The sequence below is a fragment of the Ursus arctos genome, unplaced genomic scaffold, assembly GCF_023065955.2.
Source record: "Ursus arctos isolate Adak ecotype North America unplaced genomic scaffold, UrsArc2.0 scaffold_12, whole genome shotgun sequence".
Lineage (NCBI taxonomy): Eukaryota > Metazoa > Chordata > Mammalia > Carnivora > Ursidae > Ursus > Ursus arctos.
In genome coordinates this window covers 16357225-16374322 of record NW_026622786.1, presented here as the reverse complement: position 1 = coordinate 16374322, position 17098 = coordinate 16357225, and the positions used below count along the sequence as shown (strand labels likewise).

General features: G+C 38.9%; 1 protein-coding gene across 1 annotated transcript; it reads right to left on the bottom strand.

Moving 5' to 3' along the window:
* Positions 1–2284: 2284 nt before the first annotated feature.
* On the bottom strand, positions 2285–9937 carry TAF13 (TATA-box binding protein associated factor 13). Its single transcript, XM_026484649.4, has 4 exons — positions 9857–9937; positions 8883–8961; positions 5578–5675; positions 2285–3533 (listed from the first exon to the last, which is right to left on the bottom strand). Exons 1-4 carry the CDS (start codon positions 9881–9883, stop codon positions 3363–3365), a joined length of 375 nt encoding a protein of 124 aa, XP_026340434.1. The 5' UTR covers positions 9884–9937; the 3' UTR covers positions 2285–3362.
* Positions 9938–17098: the final 7161 nt, after the last annotated feature.

Genomic DNA, 17098 nt, shown 5'->3' with positions numbered 1-17098 from the left:
TCCAGAAAGGAATGTAGTATCTTGATTTTAGCACCAGTGAGGCCCATGTTAGACTTCTGACCTAAAGAACTGGTAAGATAATGACTTTGTTGTTTTAAGTCACTAAATTTACAGTAATCTGTTACAGAAGCAATAAAAAACAAATACACAAACTCTAAAAGATATTTTGAGACAAACTAGGAGATTTAAACAGGAATCGGGTGTTAAATGGGGTATTGAAGAATTAGTACTAATTTTTGTATTGTATATTTGTATAATTTTGTATTGTATATTTGTACTAATAGTATTCGGGCTACCTTTTAAAACTTTTTGTTAGAGATGATATACTGAAGTATTTATAGTCAAAATGATACAATGAAAACTGGGATTTGCTTTAAAATACTGCCCCTTTCCCCCCAAAAGTCGGGGGAATAGATAAAGACATTAAAATTGGCAAAGTTTAGTTAATTGTTGAAGATGGGGGCTCATATTATTCTATTACTGTGTATACTTGAGATTTTTCGTAGTAAGTTGTTTTAAGTGAATTGAATTAAGAAAAAGCACCTGCACACTACAGATCAGCACTGTCCCAAATAGTTTTCCGTGATGATGGAAACATGTTCTGCATCTGCGGTTTATTGCCGCAGCCACTAGCCATGGGACTGATGAGCACCTGAAACACAGCTAGCACAACTGCGGAATTGAAGGTTTAGTTTCATTTAATTTGAGTGAAATAAATTTAAATAGTCCCATGTGACTAGTGGCTACCACATTACATAGGGTAGCTCTAGACATTCGGAGGGAGCCATGTTACCTATTAGAGTTCAATTAAGTAACCTCATGAAGCAAGTCAGTGCACATCTGTTATTTTCGTCTGCACAGCCTCTTTCCCTTTGTTGCTAATAGTACCCAGCTCTTACCTCCTCCCCTCCCCTCCTGGGGATCTTCTGTATTGCTAAGTGAAGTAGCTCCTTCTATCAGTTGTATGGATGGAAACCCTAGAACTGTTACCATGTTCCCTTGACACACTGAGGTTCCTGAGAGAATAAAACCAAAATTAAGATAAAGATGGACAGAGTCTTGGGTTCTCAAGTTCTTATATCCAGTCAACCCTAGGGAATCAACTCCATTCCTACTTTCCCTTGTTTCGGTTGGGATAAACCAATAAATTCCTCTCTCCTACTTCTGCTATTTTTGAGTCAAGTTCTATCACTTGCAACCTACCATGCAAGGTCCCATAAAAAACTTCTTACATGCCAGGGTCACTAGCATAGTAAGATTAATGGCATTGCTATAAACTGAAATGTAACCCCCTGAAATTTGTCATGTTGCAGCCCTAATCTCCCCTCCCATCTGACTAGATTGGAGACAGGGTTTTTAAGGAGGCTATTAAGGTTAAATGAAGTCATAAGGGTGGAACCCTGATCTGACAGAACTGGCGCCCTTATAAAAAGAGGAAGAAATAACAGAGCTCCCTCAGACAAGTATAGACACGAGGAGAAGGTAGCTATCTGCAACCCAGGAAGAGCCCTCATCAGACCTCAACCATGCTGGCACCCTGATCTCAGACTTCCAGCCTCCAGAACTGTGAGAAAATAAATTTCTGTTGTTTCAGCTGCCCAGTCTGATATGTTGTTACAGCAGTCCTAGCTAACTAAGACAGGTACCAGGATAGTTCCCCTAGTGCCAATTTTTACCAGTTCTTTCTTCAGGGTGAAGTACACCCTGATTAGCAAAAATAGCGATATACTGAGATGTTATTATCCCACTCACATCCTTTTTTTTTTTTTAAAGATTTTATTTATTTATTTGACAGAGATAGAGACAGCCAGCGAGAGAGGGAACACAAGCAGGGGGAGTGGGAGAGGAAGAAGCAGGCTCCCAGCGGAGAAGCCTGATGTGGGGCTCGATCCCAGAACGCCGGGATAACGCCCTGAGCCGAAGGCAGACGCTTAACCGCTGTGCCACCCAGGCGCCCCCCCACTCACATTCTTGATCCCAGCTTAGACTGGAGTAGCTTTTCAATTGTTTGTTTGTTTTTTAAAGTAGGCTCCATGTCCAATATGGGGCTTGAACTCATGACCCTGAGATTGAGAGTCCCATGCTCCACTAACTGAGCCAGCCAGGTGCCCCGGTTTTTACTTCTTTAAATAACAAAAAGATCAGTCCAGCTATCTTGAATCTCATTATCAATTCAGGAGGATTACAAGAATATAGAAACAAAGTTTTTAGTGAGATTAAGCAGCCAGAATTATAGTACTAGTAATGGGGAGAAAAAGCTTATAAATCACATAGTCAAATTCAATTATTAGTCTACTTTTTCACTTTATTCCTTGCATCAACAGATTAAGAAGGTGAAATTCTCCTACATGCTGATTTATAATGTTTATAAGCAGCACACAAAACATTTTTTCAGAAAGAATAATAATCAGTGATCCCTTTAAATGCAGTTTTAATCCTTATTTTAAACTAAGTGCAATAATTTAATACAATAAGCTAAACACACACAAAACTTGTATATCCTGAACTTCAAAAGTGGTTTCCATAGCCATATATGGTTTTAGTCAAGTACACATTTCCACAATGAACAAGTACTAACAAATATGTTAATAAAACACTATCCCAAATGCTTATCCTGCCATCAGCTTTTTAAGCAATACCATTCCTACTACTGAAAGGATTTTTTTTTAGAAAGCTTTAATTTGACCTGGGAAAATGAGATCTCTTAAAACTTGACAACTAGTACATTATAAGCCCAAAAGGTTTTAAATCAAAAGCCTTCCAATACGGAAGAATTCACATGAAACTTTTAGTTTAAAAAATAAATCATTCTTGTAATCTAAAGAATATTAAAAACAAATATCTTAGATAAACATTCCTACAAAAGACTATTATTTTCTTGTATCATCTTCTCTTTAAAAAAACAAACCAGTTAACTATCTTTTAATAATCTCAGACTACTGTAGTCTAAAAACTTTAGAATACATGAAACACATCTTAGCAATCATAGTCAAAGGTGCCCTATAAATTTCATATATTAAACACCTATGGTATAGCCTACAATGGCACAAATACACCCAATACATAAATACTACTTCATCATTTACAGTCAAAAGTCAGAAGGAACTGCATGGTTTGCAAGGTACTTCAACTTACATGTGGTCATTAAAACCCAGTAAGTAATTCAAGTATAGTCATATAAGGGCAGGCAATTCAAGGCTCAAATATCACTCTAAAATTGAAGACATGAAAATAAAAGCAGAAAACTTTGTGTTTCTCCATCTTGCATATAATGGCTAGATATCAGGACCTCACTGTGGGAAATATACAGTTATTATATATGGTTTCCTCAGAAGATAATGAAACTTCAGAAAGTACAGGTGTCAAGATCCATAGTTTGCTTCATCAAATGCTTTTCTAGCTCGTTTCAATTCTTCATTCATAGTAAGCAAATCTTTAACCCTAGCAAACTTCCTTGGGTCCTTTCGAATCAAGAAGACGATATCTTCAACTTGTACCCGACCTTGTCTTCCAATTGACATGGCCTTGTGAGTCTATTACAAAGAAAAAAAATTAAATTAACTTAAAACAAATATAATATTTTACTTTTTTAATTTCCATTTACTTTATACTGATGAGAGTGAAGATCTTCGCTTCTAATTTTTATAGCTATTCATTTGTGAATTGTCTTCCTATTAAGTCCTTTGTCCACTTTCTACTGTGTTATAGGAATGTTTCTCTAATGGTTTATAGACATTTTTTAATACTAAGGACACTGAAACTATCAAATCTATTCTTTTTTGATCTATGTAGCTTTTATCTTCATTTTTATAAAATAATTCTATAATTTCTTTGTAACTGCACATTTCATTTAAGCTTTCTGTCTCAGTAGTTGATAAATAGTGGTAGGTTTTATTAAATTCAAATAAATCTCATCTCCTATCATATATTCATCCTGTATAAAAACAACGGTTTGGGGTGCCTGGGTGGCTCAGTCAGTTAAGCTTCTGCCTTTGGCTCAGGTCATGATCCCGGAGACCCAGGATGGAGCCCATTGGGCTTCCTGTTCAGTGGGGGATCTGCTTCTCCCTCTGCCCCCCACCCTGTTCGTTCTCTCTCTCTCACTCTCTCTCAAATAAATAAAATCTTTAAAAAACAAAGGTTCATCATAGCATTATTTCTAATGACTAAAAAAGGGGAAACTAAGTATTTAGTAAGGCATTAAATAAATTTGGGCACATCCATTCAATTAATATTATGAAGCCATTAAAAATATTATAGAGTGTTATGCAAGGACATGGGGGACAGAGTTCAACTTATATGAAAAAGCAGGCTCTAGGACTAAATATACTATACGATTTCAATTTAATGAAGTTTAAAAATACGTGCAAAAAAACAAGAAAATATTCACCAAAATCTCAGCATAAGTTGTCTCTAGGTGGAAGGATTAGAGATTTATATTTTCTTTCCTGCACTTTTTTTTTTTTAAGATTTTATTTATTTGAGAGAGAGAGGGAGAGGGCATAAAGGGAGGGTGAGAGGGAGAAGCAGACTCCCCGCTGAGCAGAGCCTGATGCGGGGTTTGATCCGAGGACGCTGAGATCATGACCTGAGCCGAAGGCAGATGCCCAACCAACTGAGCCACCCAGGTGCCCCTTTCCTGCACCTTTTTATACTCCCTAAATTTAATCAGTATTACAGTAATAAATGGAAAAGAATTTTTAAAAATGCATACTCTTTGACACAGGAATTTTACTTCTATTATTCTGTACTAAGAAAATAATACATAACACAGGGTAAAAATTCATAGGAACACAACCAAACTCAGTATTTCCATCCCTGTGAATATATCCAAGGAGGATATGGGAGGAAATTTCACGAATACGGTCATACAAAATTATCTATTCACTTAATAATCTGTAAATAACTTATACAAGAGAGAAAAGGTTAAATATATTAGAAAACAATTTCAATGAATTTTACTGAACTAAAATAATTATGATTAGAATATAGGAAGTATGTACTGTAAAATTTTGAGTTAAAAATGTTTACCATGATTACCACTATGTAAGCATTAGATACATTTTTTTTTAAAGATTTTATTTACTTATTAGAGAGAGCATGAGCAGAGAGAAGGAGAAGCAGACTCCCTGCTAAGCAGGGAGCCCAATGTGGGGCTCGATCCCAGGACCCCGAGATCATGACCTGAGTTGAAGGTAGATGATTAACCGACTGAGCCACCCAGGCGCCCCAGCATTGTATACATTTAAATCGACACTGGAAGGGAGAAACTTACATTAGATGATGGCATTATGGTTAATATTTTTAAATTTTATTCAAGGATCTTATAATTATGTCCTTATAAATGAAATTCAGGAGAGGGTAGAATATTTTATGTGTACATATACATATGTACATGTGTGTATGTTTACATATCTATGTATCTTTAATGATAAATAGTAATCAGTAACTTCCACAAAAAGGCACTCAAATGGATAAGCTTATTTCAAAAGGATGACATAGCTCTAGCCTTAACTAAAAGTTAGAATTTCAAATCTATTACTCAATTAACTAAGACCAATTACAAAAAAATCTTACCATTTCAGTGATGAACTCTATGACAAGGTCTTCAAGAATATCCACTGACTCAGTATAAGGATTCTGGTCATCCCCAAACCCATACATCATACATCGCACTGTAAAAGAACAATCATTTCTGTTTACATGAATACATTTAACAATTTTACCAATACTTTTTTCAAATTAGAAATGGACCAAGTTAGAGAAGATACTTGTAAAAACATATTTACGTTGTATCTGCAAGTATGGACCTTGGTGCAAAAGATTTTAACCACAATCTCATAACTAACTGTTCCTATCTCTCCTTCCCTAGTAGGAACTCCTGTTCCCTCCCAGCTACTGAACCCTGACATCAATATTCTTTCCCTAACCTCTAGTATCTATTCACCAACGACCCTGGAATAACTTGAAGTAGGAAACTCTATGGCAGTGATAGGATGAGTAGCAATGGCTCAGCCCTTACTGGGAGTGTTCTGGTGTATATGGTGTGTGGTGAGGGGAGGGCAGGGGGGCATTGGAAAAGAGAAGGCAAAATGCTTTCTTATACTAACATAGGGAAAAGGACATGAGAGAAAGTGCTTCAATTACTTCTTATATGAAGAACAGGGTAATCAAATGGAGAAAGCAAACTATGTAGAATCTTGATATGTCATTCCCTAGATCAATGCATTGCTAACAAAGTCCTTTCAGACTTCACCCGAAAGAACCATAGAAAATGCAAAAGAGAAAAAAAATTCTAATACAGAGTAATAAAAATAAAACTCATTTAATCCTCACAACAATCCTTTTTAGTAGATACTATTATTATTCCTATTCCATTTAGGTGAGAAAACTGAGGCACTGAGCTAAATGATTTACCCAAGGTCACACAGATAGTAAGAGATGAAACCCACATTTGAAGGCAGCTGATCTGGCTCCAGAGTCTATATTCCTACTCTCAAGGGTATTACACTTCATGGTAGTTTAAGACAGTTTAAGGTAGTTAAGAATCCATATGGATTACCCTATAGTCTATAAAGCCGCAGTTAGTCTATGGACAGGCTTTGAGAAATCCTTGAACCCTTCTGAAATTATATGCAAAAATTTTATATATTATTTGTGTGTGTGCATTGTTCTGCAAAGAATAATCAACTCTTATCAGATTCTGAAAGGGGTATATAAATGTTAAAAAAAAAAAAAAAAAAAAAAAAACCCTGTCATAGGTTGGAAATGTTTTGTATCCTGAAGCGAGTGGTGGTTATAAGTATGTGTAAATACATAAAATTCATCAAGCTGTTCATTTAAGACTAGTACAATTTATTTTAAATACAGTAAAAACAAAACAAAACAAACAAACAAAACCCCAGGACACTCCTAAAGAAATGAGTACATTAAGAATAACTGCTATTTAGGATAAGCAAAAGCTGGTCGAACTGAAAGGAGAATTAGGTATACCAGGCCTAGGGAGGAAAAGAAAGGGGTGATTTGGAAAGCAGGCTGGGATAGAGGTATACCTAGGGTTTAAACTGGCAAGAGCCTTTAGGTCCAGATACAGGGGGTACAAAACAAACACAAGAGCCAATATTTTTTCTCCCTTTTGGATTCTGACAAATTTTTTGCCTTTTCCTTTTTGAGATAATTTCAGACTTATACAAGAGTTGCAAAAACAGTACAGAGCTCCCAAATACCCTATATCCACCATCCCCTGATGTTAACATCTTATAGACATTTATCAAAACTAAGAAATTAACACTGATAAAAGTACAGAACTTACTCAGACTGTACCAGTTTTTCAACTAATGTCCTTTTGCTATTTCAGGATCCCACACTATTTAGTTATCATGCCTCCTTACTTTCCACTAAGCAGTGACAGTTCCTCATACCTTTCTAATCTTTCATGACCTTGACACTCTGGAAGGACACTGGTTAATGATCTTGTAGAATGTTCTCCGATTTGGGTTTGTCTGGTGTTTTCTCATGATTAGACTGTGGTTACACATTACTAGAAAGGGTACCATAGAGGTGATGTGCCCTCTTAATGCATCATATTAGAGGTACATGATGTTAATATATATTACTGGTGATACTGACTTTGATCATTTGGCTAATACTTTAGACATTACTTATCTGCCAGGATTCTCCATTGTAAGCTTACTATTATTCCTTAAATATTTGAGGAAGATACTTTGTCATTAACATTTTGACGGGCATAATTCACCAGTATGTAAGTTGCATTTGGTTAAAGGGTTTGTAAAGATACAAACAAATGCCAATGAATGCTTTGAAACTTTGTGTTATTGTAGCAAAAAAATTTTTTAAAAAGTTTAGGAGAACAGATCTTGGCCAGTAAGGTATATCAAGATTCAGGTAAGACAAGGAGAAGGCTGTGAAGATTCCAAATTCTTATCATCACAAAAATAAAGCAATCCAAGTAGAACAAAGGTTTCTGCTGAGAACTGACAACGCAAACATCACCCTGGGATGCTCTGGTGTGGAAATCCCCTTCTTAGGCTGATACAAGAAATAAAAACACATACAAATGAAGTAAACAGTATCAAAGATGGATTAAGGATTGGTCAGCTTTAGGTGAGAAACTGAGATATGGAGGATTTGAGTCATTAAAAAAATAAAAATATAAAGACCTACTGACTACAGTTTCAGGAGCATTTGGGAACCACTTGTCTGACCCAGCATAAATAAACCATGTATTCATGTGTTGTCTCATCTGTCAACAGTCAGCCATAACTATGTGTAAAGGACCCAGGTTGGAGAGCACATTGTCACAGTGCCTTTCAGGAGCTGGCTTTGACCATCACTAGGAACAGCAGCTCTCCCTCTTGCTGCTGCCAAAAAGAGCCAAACCTGTCTACTGAGGGAATACACTAGAGAACCAGTACATTATAATCTCTACGTCACTATAATATCTTACACTGTTCATCACCTTTCTATCCAATGCCTTATTCCAAAGCCCCAACTTAATTCCTTACTCTCAGTACCTGTCCCAGGATCCATCAAAACCTTTGACTTGTAGTCAAAGGAGTTCTGCTGCAATAATAAGTGACACAAAAAGTAACAAAGGTATGTTCTAAGGCCCTGTATTGAAACACTAATCACATTTCCTCACTTAAAAAAAAAAGTGTATACACACACACACCCACCTACACACATTTAATTTAGGGTTAGAATCACTAATATCTACGATTCAGAAGTAAAGAGAATTTTATAGGCAAATCTGAGAATACTGCCCCCACAGACAAACACATTCAAAACATTAATCTGCTTTGAACAGACATGTCCAAAAGTTTTTATCATCTGTAATTAAATCATTGTCAAATATTACTTACATTCTTTAGAAAAAAGTCTCTTCCTTTTGCCCTGTCCGCCTTCTGCACCTCCTCCAATTTCTTCATTTTCTTCCTCAAACTGTAAGTTAAAACATATATACAGAAATGTCAAGCACTGCATTTGATCTTTAAATAACATCAATATTTTTTTCCATTTTCAACACTGATATCAGGCCGGAAAGCCTAAAGCAAGCAGCAAAAAATCATGAAATCTTAGCATTTTAGGAGCCTTAAAGACTACCCAGTCCAACTTCCCACTCATGCAGAAATGGCTTCTACAATGTCCCTAACAAGTAATCCTACTGCCTCTCCTGGAAGAGTTTCAATGACCATACTTTTTTTTTTTTTTTTTAAACCAACGAGTTAGCCTATTACCACACAGTTTTACTATTAAGAGTTCGTATTAAAAAAAAAAAAAACTAAACTAAACCAGAGTAGGTATTGAATCAAAGTGATCAAAACTAGTATTTACTAAGCACTGCTTATACAGGGCTAGGAACTTTCCTCAAATAAGCCTTAACCCCATTTTATGACACGAAAACCGAGGTTCAAAATTAAGTAACTTGCTCATAGATAACAGATTTTGAAATCCAGGTTCCCTGATTTTCGGTCCATTATTTTCCCACGACTTTACAGTAAGTACATAGTTTTGTTACCAGCTGCAGTGTTCGTTCATAATGAGAGCTAACAAATATTAGCTTCGTCCTCTGATGACTGTCCAGGCGATTCAAAGAGTGTTTAGCAAATACAGACCCAAAGCAAAGAACAAGGAGCCACCTTCCTACTCTTCCTTCACATCCTGCCCCACGTACTAAGAGATGAATCCGAAGGGAAAGGCTAGCACTGCGTGAACCGCCCGAACTCTCTCGAGTGAATTCGCTAAGGAAAATCTCGAGTGATTCTGAACTCGGGCTCCGCTTCTGCACCCCAGGGAGTGAAGAAAAGAGTGGGTTGGAACAGTGGTGGTCACTCACAGTAGGGTCTTCCTCCTCGTCTGCCATACCACCAGCCAGCCTACACGGCTCCGCCGCCTCGCTCCCAGCGGGTTTTACTATTTCCTCTGCCTCACTTCCGGTGACGCGCCGGGAGGGGCGGGGCGGGGCGGGGCCTAGTTAGCATGCTGGTGGGGGAAGGTTCGCGGAGTGTAACAGCAGACGCTGGCGGAGTTTAAGGAGAGAGGGATAAGCTCTAGGCCCTGTGATCAAGATCACGGATTAATTAAACATTAACAAAGAAAAGGAAATCGTAGTCTGAGCGGTGTGTATCTTGTCGTGGCCCTGACTTGACTCTATATATCGAATCACCGCTTCCTGGTTCGGGGCTGTGAAGCTATGCGTCGTTGGGGGTGCCGTCCGTGTATTTTAACAAGTGGCATCTCATCACTTTTGGCCTATTCTACTCAAAAGAATTCAATTAAGTTCAGCCTACACTCAAGGAGAGGGGATTACACAAGAATGAGTATATCAGGAGGCAGAGATCATTGGGGGTTATATGATCTGTGAATGTCATTTCAGAATAATAAAGGAGACATTATAATACTTCAGTTATTTAAGGAAGACTGTTGAGTCTGATAAGGTTGAGAGTCGCTGTGTTAGGTAGTGATGAGACTCTGGCCTTGCCCAGGGGTTCAGGTAGAAAACATTCACAGTGTCCATTATCAAGGGATAGCTAAAATGTGCTGGGTGCACTCCAAGAAGTACTATGCAGCAATCAGAAGTAATAGACTAACAACACGGACAGAGCTTAGAAACATAGTGCTAAATTTAAAAAGAAACACAATGAGATCTATGATGTAAATTAAATCTAGAGACACACAAAAAGTAGATATTTTACAAGAACAAATAAAAAAATAGACATAAAATACATTGAAAGTTTGTGGGGCAATGCACAGATAAATAACAGGTGGAAGGACTTTGGAAAGGCCAGTTATGATAGTATGTCATGAACTGCAGAGCGTCAATACTTCAACCTTCTGAACCTGAGATCCAAAATATAAAAGTTACGAGCAGAGCCGAAATAAAGCACAGAGAGTGAAAATTCACTGTATGCTTCTGTGTAATTTTCAGGGGGATTACCAGAGCCAGCAGAGCCAAGTTTGTTAGGTGGCAATGCAGGAAATGAGGCTGGAATGAAGCTGGAGTGTGAAAGGTCTGGAATGTTCTCTTCAGAGACTGAACTTCACACTGCAGAGAAGGAACTTTAGGAGGTAGAATTTACAGGACTTTGTGTCTGAATGAAACTGAGAGCTATGGAGAGAGAGGTTTACATCCAGATGGATGGAATGTTATTAATATAAATTGGAAAGTGAAATGGGAAAGCAATTGGGGCAGGGGGAGAAAATGAACTCCGTCTAAGAGTCTAGAGATGTCCTATCGACAGACGGATGTGCAGGCCTGGAAATCCACAGAGAAATGATCAAAGAAAATGGTGTGGGAGACGTCAATACAAAAGTGAGAGTTTAAGGCTTGCACAGCAACAAAGGCAAGAGAGAAGGGGGGCAAAGGGCAGATCCTTCAAAATGGTTCATCAAGAAACAGAAAAAACAGAAAGAATGGTCCAAGAGGTAGTGTTGAAATAAATTTCTAGACCCACAATGGAGCCTTTCCTGCCCCAGGCGCCATGTTAGCAAATGGAAACTTAATCACTCTGTTTGACCAGAAATGCAGCATATTCCTTAGCCAATCCCCAAATGCCAAGCCAGTTCTGGGTCTTCTCACTCCAAACAAGGTTGACTATCAGCCAGCCAATCAAATACTTTCATTTTTCTCTTTCTTGTTCTTTATTCTTTATCCTATAAAAGCATTCTGCCTTTCATCCCATTTTGCAGTTCTCCAAGACTGTCCGCTTCATGAGGTGTTCAAATCCAAGGCTTTTTCCTAAGTCTCTTTAATCATTTTTAACAGTAGGAAGAGATAAATAACAAAGATGAAGAGGAAAAGAACATATTTTGAAAGCCAAAAGAGAAAAAATTTCAAAAAGAAGCAAGTGGTCAGGAGTGCTCTGTGCCACAGAGATTAAGAGTTTAAGAGATTTAAGATGAGGCCTTGGAATTGACAGTTGGGAGGTGGTAGAATAATCTGGACAAAATAGTTCCAGGGGAATAGTGAAGATGGAAGCCAGATTATAAGAGGTTAAGGAATGAGTGTGTAATTGGACAGAGGAGGGTAGAAAAGCAAAGAGAGGAAAATAGCCTCACAGGGCAATAGGATCAAGGAAGGTGGGCTTTGAAAAAATGATTACCAAATGAGTAAGGCTGTGAATTTATGCTGGACACTTAGCTAACTTAGAAAAAGTCAGGTTTTCATTATGGCAAAAAAATGGAAGGAGCTTCTAAAGAAAAGGTTAATGACAAAAGAGATTTGTTCCCAAAAGAATGGAGTCAGCAGAGAGGCCGACAGCAGTAGCTGATAGAAGGGAGCAGTAGAGCTGAGTTGTGGGAGAAAAATTTGGACAGCAAGGCAGTGGGAGGGACTATCCGAAATGACGAAAACAGGAGACTGGGTGGTGAGCTTGAGGCATGTATTAGGACGGGATAGGAGAGGGTAGGCAGGTAGTACCACCTAGACCCCAAATCCAGGAGAAGCCAAGCAGTCCCACCTTCACCCTGCCCCCACCCTGCACCCCACCCCCACTCCTTCCCCTCCACCCCAGGGTACAAACTTCTGCAGTGCCACCCCCTGTTTGGGGCTGAGTGAGGTAGTGTCATTTTTTTAAGTGGCTTTCAGAATTTCCACAATAATCTTGTGCAGTCTTAACCATCTGCTTCTTTACCACAGAATGCCTATACTCTTTGGTTAAACTTGCATCTGGGGTCAGAGGAGTCAGTTTTAAAAATCCTAGCTGTACTTGGGGCACCTGGGTGGCTCATTCGGTTGAGCATCCCACTCTTGCTTTCTGCTCAGGTCATGATCTCAGGGTCCTGGGATAGAGCCCCGAGTTGGGCTCCACACTCAGCACGAATCTGCTCAAGATTCTCTCTCTCCCACTGCTCCTCCTGCTAACACACACACACACACACACACACACACTCTCTCTCTCTCTCTCTCTCTCTCTCTCTGTGTCTCAAAAAAAAACCCCACCAAAATCCTAGCTGTACTACTTACCAGCCATGCTACCTTTGAGACAATTTACTTCACCTCTCAATACATCCCTTCCTGATCTGTGAGATGGAGATAATAAGTTACTAACCTTCTAAGGTTATTAGGAGGCTTGGATGTGTTAACATGCAGAAGGTGCTTTGAATTGTCCCTGGCATGTAGTCAACATTCTGTGTCAGCTGTTTTTATTCCAGAACCTATCTTTCAGCAGCATCTTCTGCTGTTCTCCTTCATGAACTCTACCTTCTAGTTCCACAAGACCACATTCAATTATGCACACAACAAATATTTCACAGGCACCTGTAAAATGTGCAGCACTGGTACGGGACTGTGGATAAAATGACAAACATTGAAAATACACAGTCCCAGGCTCATGAACCTTACAGTGTAGAAGGGGGACATGAGCTGAATAGATACTGTATGCTCTGATAGTTTAAGTGGGGGAAGGCAACTCGAGAAGGTCGGAGATGCCTTCCTTGTGCAGGTGAGGTCTGAGCTGAGACCTGAGGGATGAATGGAATTAGCCAGTGAAGGAGAAAGGCAAGAGTGTGCTGTGCCCCAGACTTATCCTGTGCTTTCCCATCTCCATGCCTTTGATCACTCTACTCCTTTCCCACTAGAATACCTTTTTTATTAAAATGCTACATGTGCCTTTCCAGCCCAGCTAAAATGTCTGCACCTCCACTAAGCTCCCCCGCCCCCGCCGCCCCGGGCTCTCCAGCTAAAAGCACTTTCTCCTTTACTCTCCCACAGCACTTCATTTTCATTTTCCTTTGACACTGCTCACTTTCTATTGTATTTTCTGGTGACTTATACACACGGCTTATCTTGTCTACTAAATCTTATTAAAAACAGAGTCTGTTTCTCCTTCATCTTTCAGCTCCCAAAGGCTAGTACATTCCTTAGGCTCAGAAGTTCCGGAACAAATATTTGTAGCATAAATTAATGCCTGTTTGACATCCTTTTTCAAATATGTTGTAATTCAAATGAGGCTATTGTTGCAAGCTGAGCCTTTGGGACTGAACTTACTCTTTGGTTAAACCAGAATGCCATAGTCATGGTCCCCATGACTGATGAATGTTCACCACAGTGACCACAACAACCCAAACAAACAGACCACTGTTCTTGACTGACAGGTGTTTGGCAACAACTGCCTGTCTTCCAGTGGAGGCTGAAATGAACTGAGGAAAGACTGTCTGAACTGAGTCCCTATTCAGTGGGGCTCTATTTATTCTTTGCAGTTTGGCTGCAAGAGCCAGTGGCCCAGGCTTCGGCCTGATGTAAGGCTATATGGGGCCTTCCAGGGTGACAGAAACAATAATGCTTGGAACAAAACCATCAAAGATTAGTATCAGTGGAAAGCATCCCAATTTGAAGCAGTGTGAAAACAGGGGGAAGGGAGCTTTGAAGTCAGGCAGACCTGGGTTTGGATCCTAACTAGCTATGTGATGTCATCCATGTGTCTTCTTTGAGTCTCAGATTTCTTATTTTAAAAATATTCTGCAAAACAGTTATAAAGATCAAAGATAATGTCATTACATACATAATGCCTGTGCTCTATTAAATGTGTTCATTCATCTATCTTCTCCAATACAGTTTGCTCTCTGAGGGCAGGGACTCACTTTTGCCTCTACACCTGCAAAATCTAGTGAAGTGCTCAGCACATAGTAGACGCTGGTTAATATTTTTTATTTTTATTTTTTTTTAAAGATTTTATTTATTTATTCGACAGAGATAGAGACAGCCAGCGAGAGAGGGAACACAAGCAGGGGGAGTGGGAGAGGAAGAAGCAGGCTCATAGCAGAGGAGCCTGATGTGGGGCTCGATCCCATAACGCCGGGATCACGCCCTGAGCCGAAGGCAGGCGCTTAACCGCTGTGCCACCCAGGCGCCCCATGGTTAATATTTTTTAAACAAATGAACAACTGCAACAGTAAAAACTAGCCTTTATGGAGCGCTTACTTCATGCCAGGTATTGTTGTAAACAGTAATTCATTTAATCCTTCAACGACCTGAAAAAGGAGCAACCAATAAAACCCAATTTTATAGAAAGAAAACTTGAATTCAATTTTTTAAAAATAAAATTCTTGTTATAACAAATTTTGAAGCAAAAATCTGGTGAGATTCGTTTTTTTCAATAAAAAGATAAACTACTTTATAAAACCTGGAAAAGAAAAAATGTGGTAGAGAGAGAAAGAAGGACATAAATGTAAGAGTGGGAAGAAGGAGTAGGAAGACGAAGAAAGACACATGGAAAAAGAAGAAACAGAAATGGGCAAATTCTGAGTGGAGTATAAAATAACTACATAATCAGAGTAAGATATTGTGGTCTATCACTGTCCTTTGAAATAGTAATTAGCTCACTAGTCAATCACTCTCCTCGGCTCTTCAACTGTCATGTCTTTGTCCTTAAACTTTATTCTTAAATTCTGAGAGCAACTGGGGAAGAAAAGACTTATCTTTCAGAGAGTAACAAAAACTGGAATGGTTTTGGGGTGCCTGGGTGGCTCAGTCGGTTAAGTGGACAACTCTTGATTTCAGCTCAGGTCATGGTTTCAAGGTGGTGAGATCAAGCCCTGCATCAGGCGCCACAATCAGCAGGGAGTCAGAGTCAGCTTGAGAGTCTCTCCCTCTCCTTCTGCCCCTCCCCCTGCTTGTGTGCTCTCTCGCTCTCTCTCTCTCTAAAATAAATAAATAAATCTTAAAATAAAAAATTGGAGTGGTTTCCTTCTAGTACAAAATGAGGAGATAAAGTTATCACCAAAACAGTAAATGGCATTAGCAAAAACTTTGCGAAAGCAAACAGTACATTTAAAGAACACAGAAGTCTTTTCACAGCTGAAGCTTAAAGTCTACCTAGAACAGTGGAAAATGCTGCAGGAAGGCCATGAATAGCAGGGTAAGGAGTTAAACAATATTTAGCAGCCAGTGGCTGCTGTTACAGGAAACAACAGTTGTGATTTTGAGCAAAATTTTCTAGTCTTCAGTTTAGAAGACCAGAATTACTGCTTGAGTGTGACACTGGGTAGTTTTACCCTAAACCTCAGTTTATCTCCAAAATAGGGTAATAAGGCACTTGTGAGGATTAAATAGGTGTGTTGGCTTTGGAAATGTCACAGTGTTATACGAATGTAAGTTTTCACTACTGGAGGATAAAACTGATGCTTAAAGAGGACTGACATGGTAAAATCACTAACATGATGGCTGCAGGATTGAAAAGGGAACAATCTGAATGACATCTTGAAAAAAGTTAATTGACTCAGAGATAACTTACAAATTTAAACTTTAGTGATTAGGGGGAAAGAAATATTAATCATAGAAACTGGGAAATCGGAGGGGAATTGTGTTTGGCTTTAAACATTTCAGATATCAGAAGAACATCTATTAGAAATAGAAGATTGGAGCTTGGATAGGACATCAACTTAAGAACTCTGCAGAGGTAGTAGTTGAAACCATGAACAGAACAGGTCACCAAGTGAGAGTTAATAATGAGAAAAAGAGGGTGTAGGTTTCTTAGGAACATCTATATTTAGCAGGAAAAACCTGAGTAAAGATAACAATTAGGTGTAGGTCAGTGAGGCTAGCACAGTTCAATAGTATCCAAAAAAGAGGAGAAGTTTTTTAGTTGAAGATGAGCTACATGATTCAATCCAAATTAGTAAACATGAATTTATTTAGGACTTTGGGCTCTATGGGTGCAGGGAATTAACAGTCAGTTGCTAGTGATATTATTAGTGCTGATGCTGTTTTAGATAACAATTGACGAAAGGTTCAAAGGCCAAGACAATTAGGTATTTTTATGTTGTTTTTGAGTGGTCCCCAAAGTTCATTTGGGGAGGCGGATTTGTCTCTGTGTGTATGTGCGTAAGTACATCTGGCCTTGTCTTAGGTTTTGTCCCCTATGTCTTCCTCCACACCCCCAGACCCTCGCCCCGCATTTATGTATATTTTTGCAAGGAGTCTCTTTTCCATCAGACTTCTTTCGGCTTGCCTCCCCACTCCAGCTCTTAGAAGGAGGCATTTTGGTAACTTTTTTTATCTGTAGCGAAGCAGGCCGCAGTCAGCAGATGGCACTGCAGCAAGAGGGGCACTGAGTTCCTTTCGGACCTTGTCAAATCA

What these genes read in the sequence shown, in the direction of transcription:
- TAF13 (XM_026484649.4), bottom strand. Translation starts at nt 9,883, where the DNA reads ATGGCAGACGAGGAGGAAGACCCTACT. An exon ending in GAGACTTTTTTCTAAAGAAT is followed by an intron (nt 5,676 to 8,882) that starts GTAAGTAATATT and finishes GTTCTTTTACAG; the next exon opens with TGCGATGTATGATGTATGGG. An exon ending in TAGAGTTCATCACTGAAATG is followed by an intron (nt 3,534 to 5,577) that starts GTAAGATTTTTT and finishes TCTTTGTAATAG; the next exon opens with ACTCACAAGGCCATGTCAAT.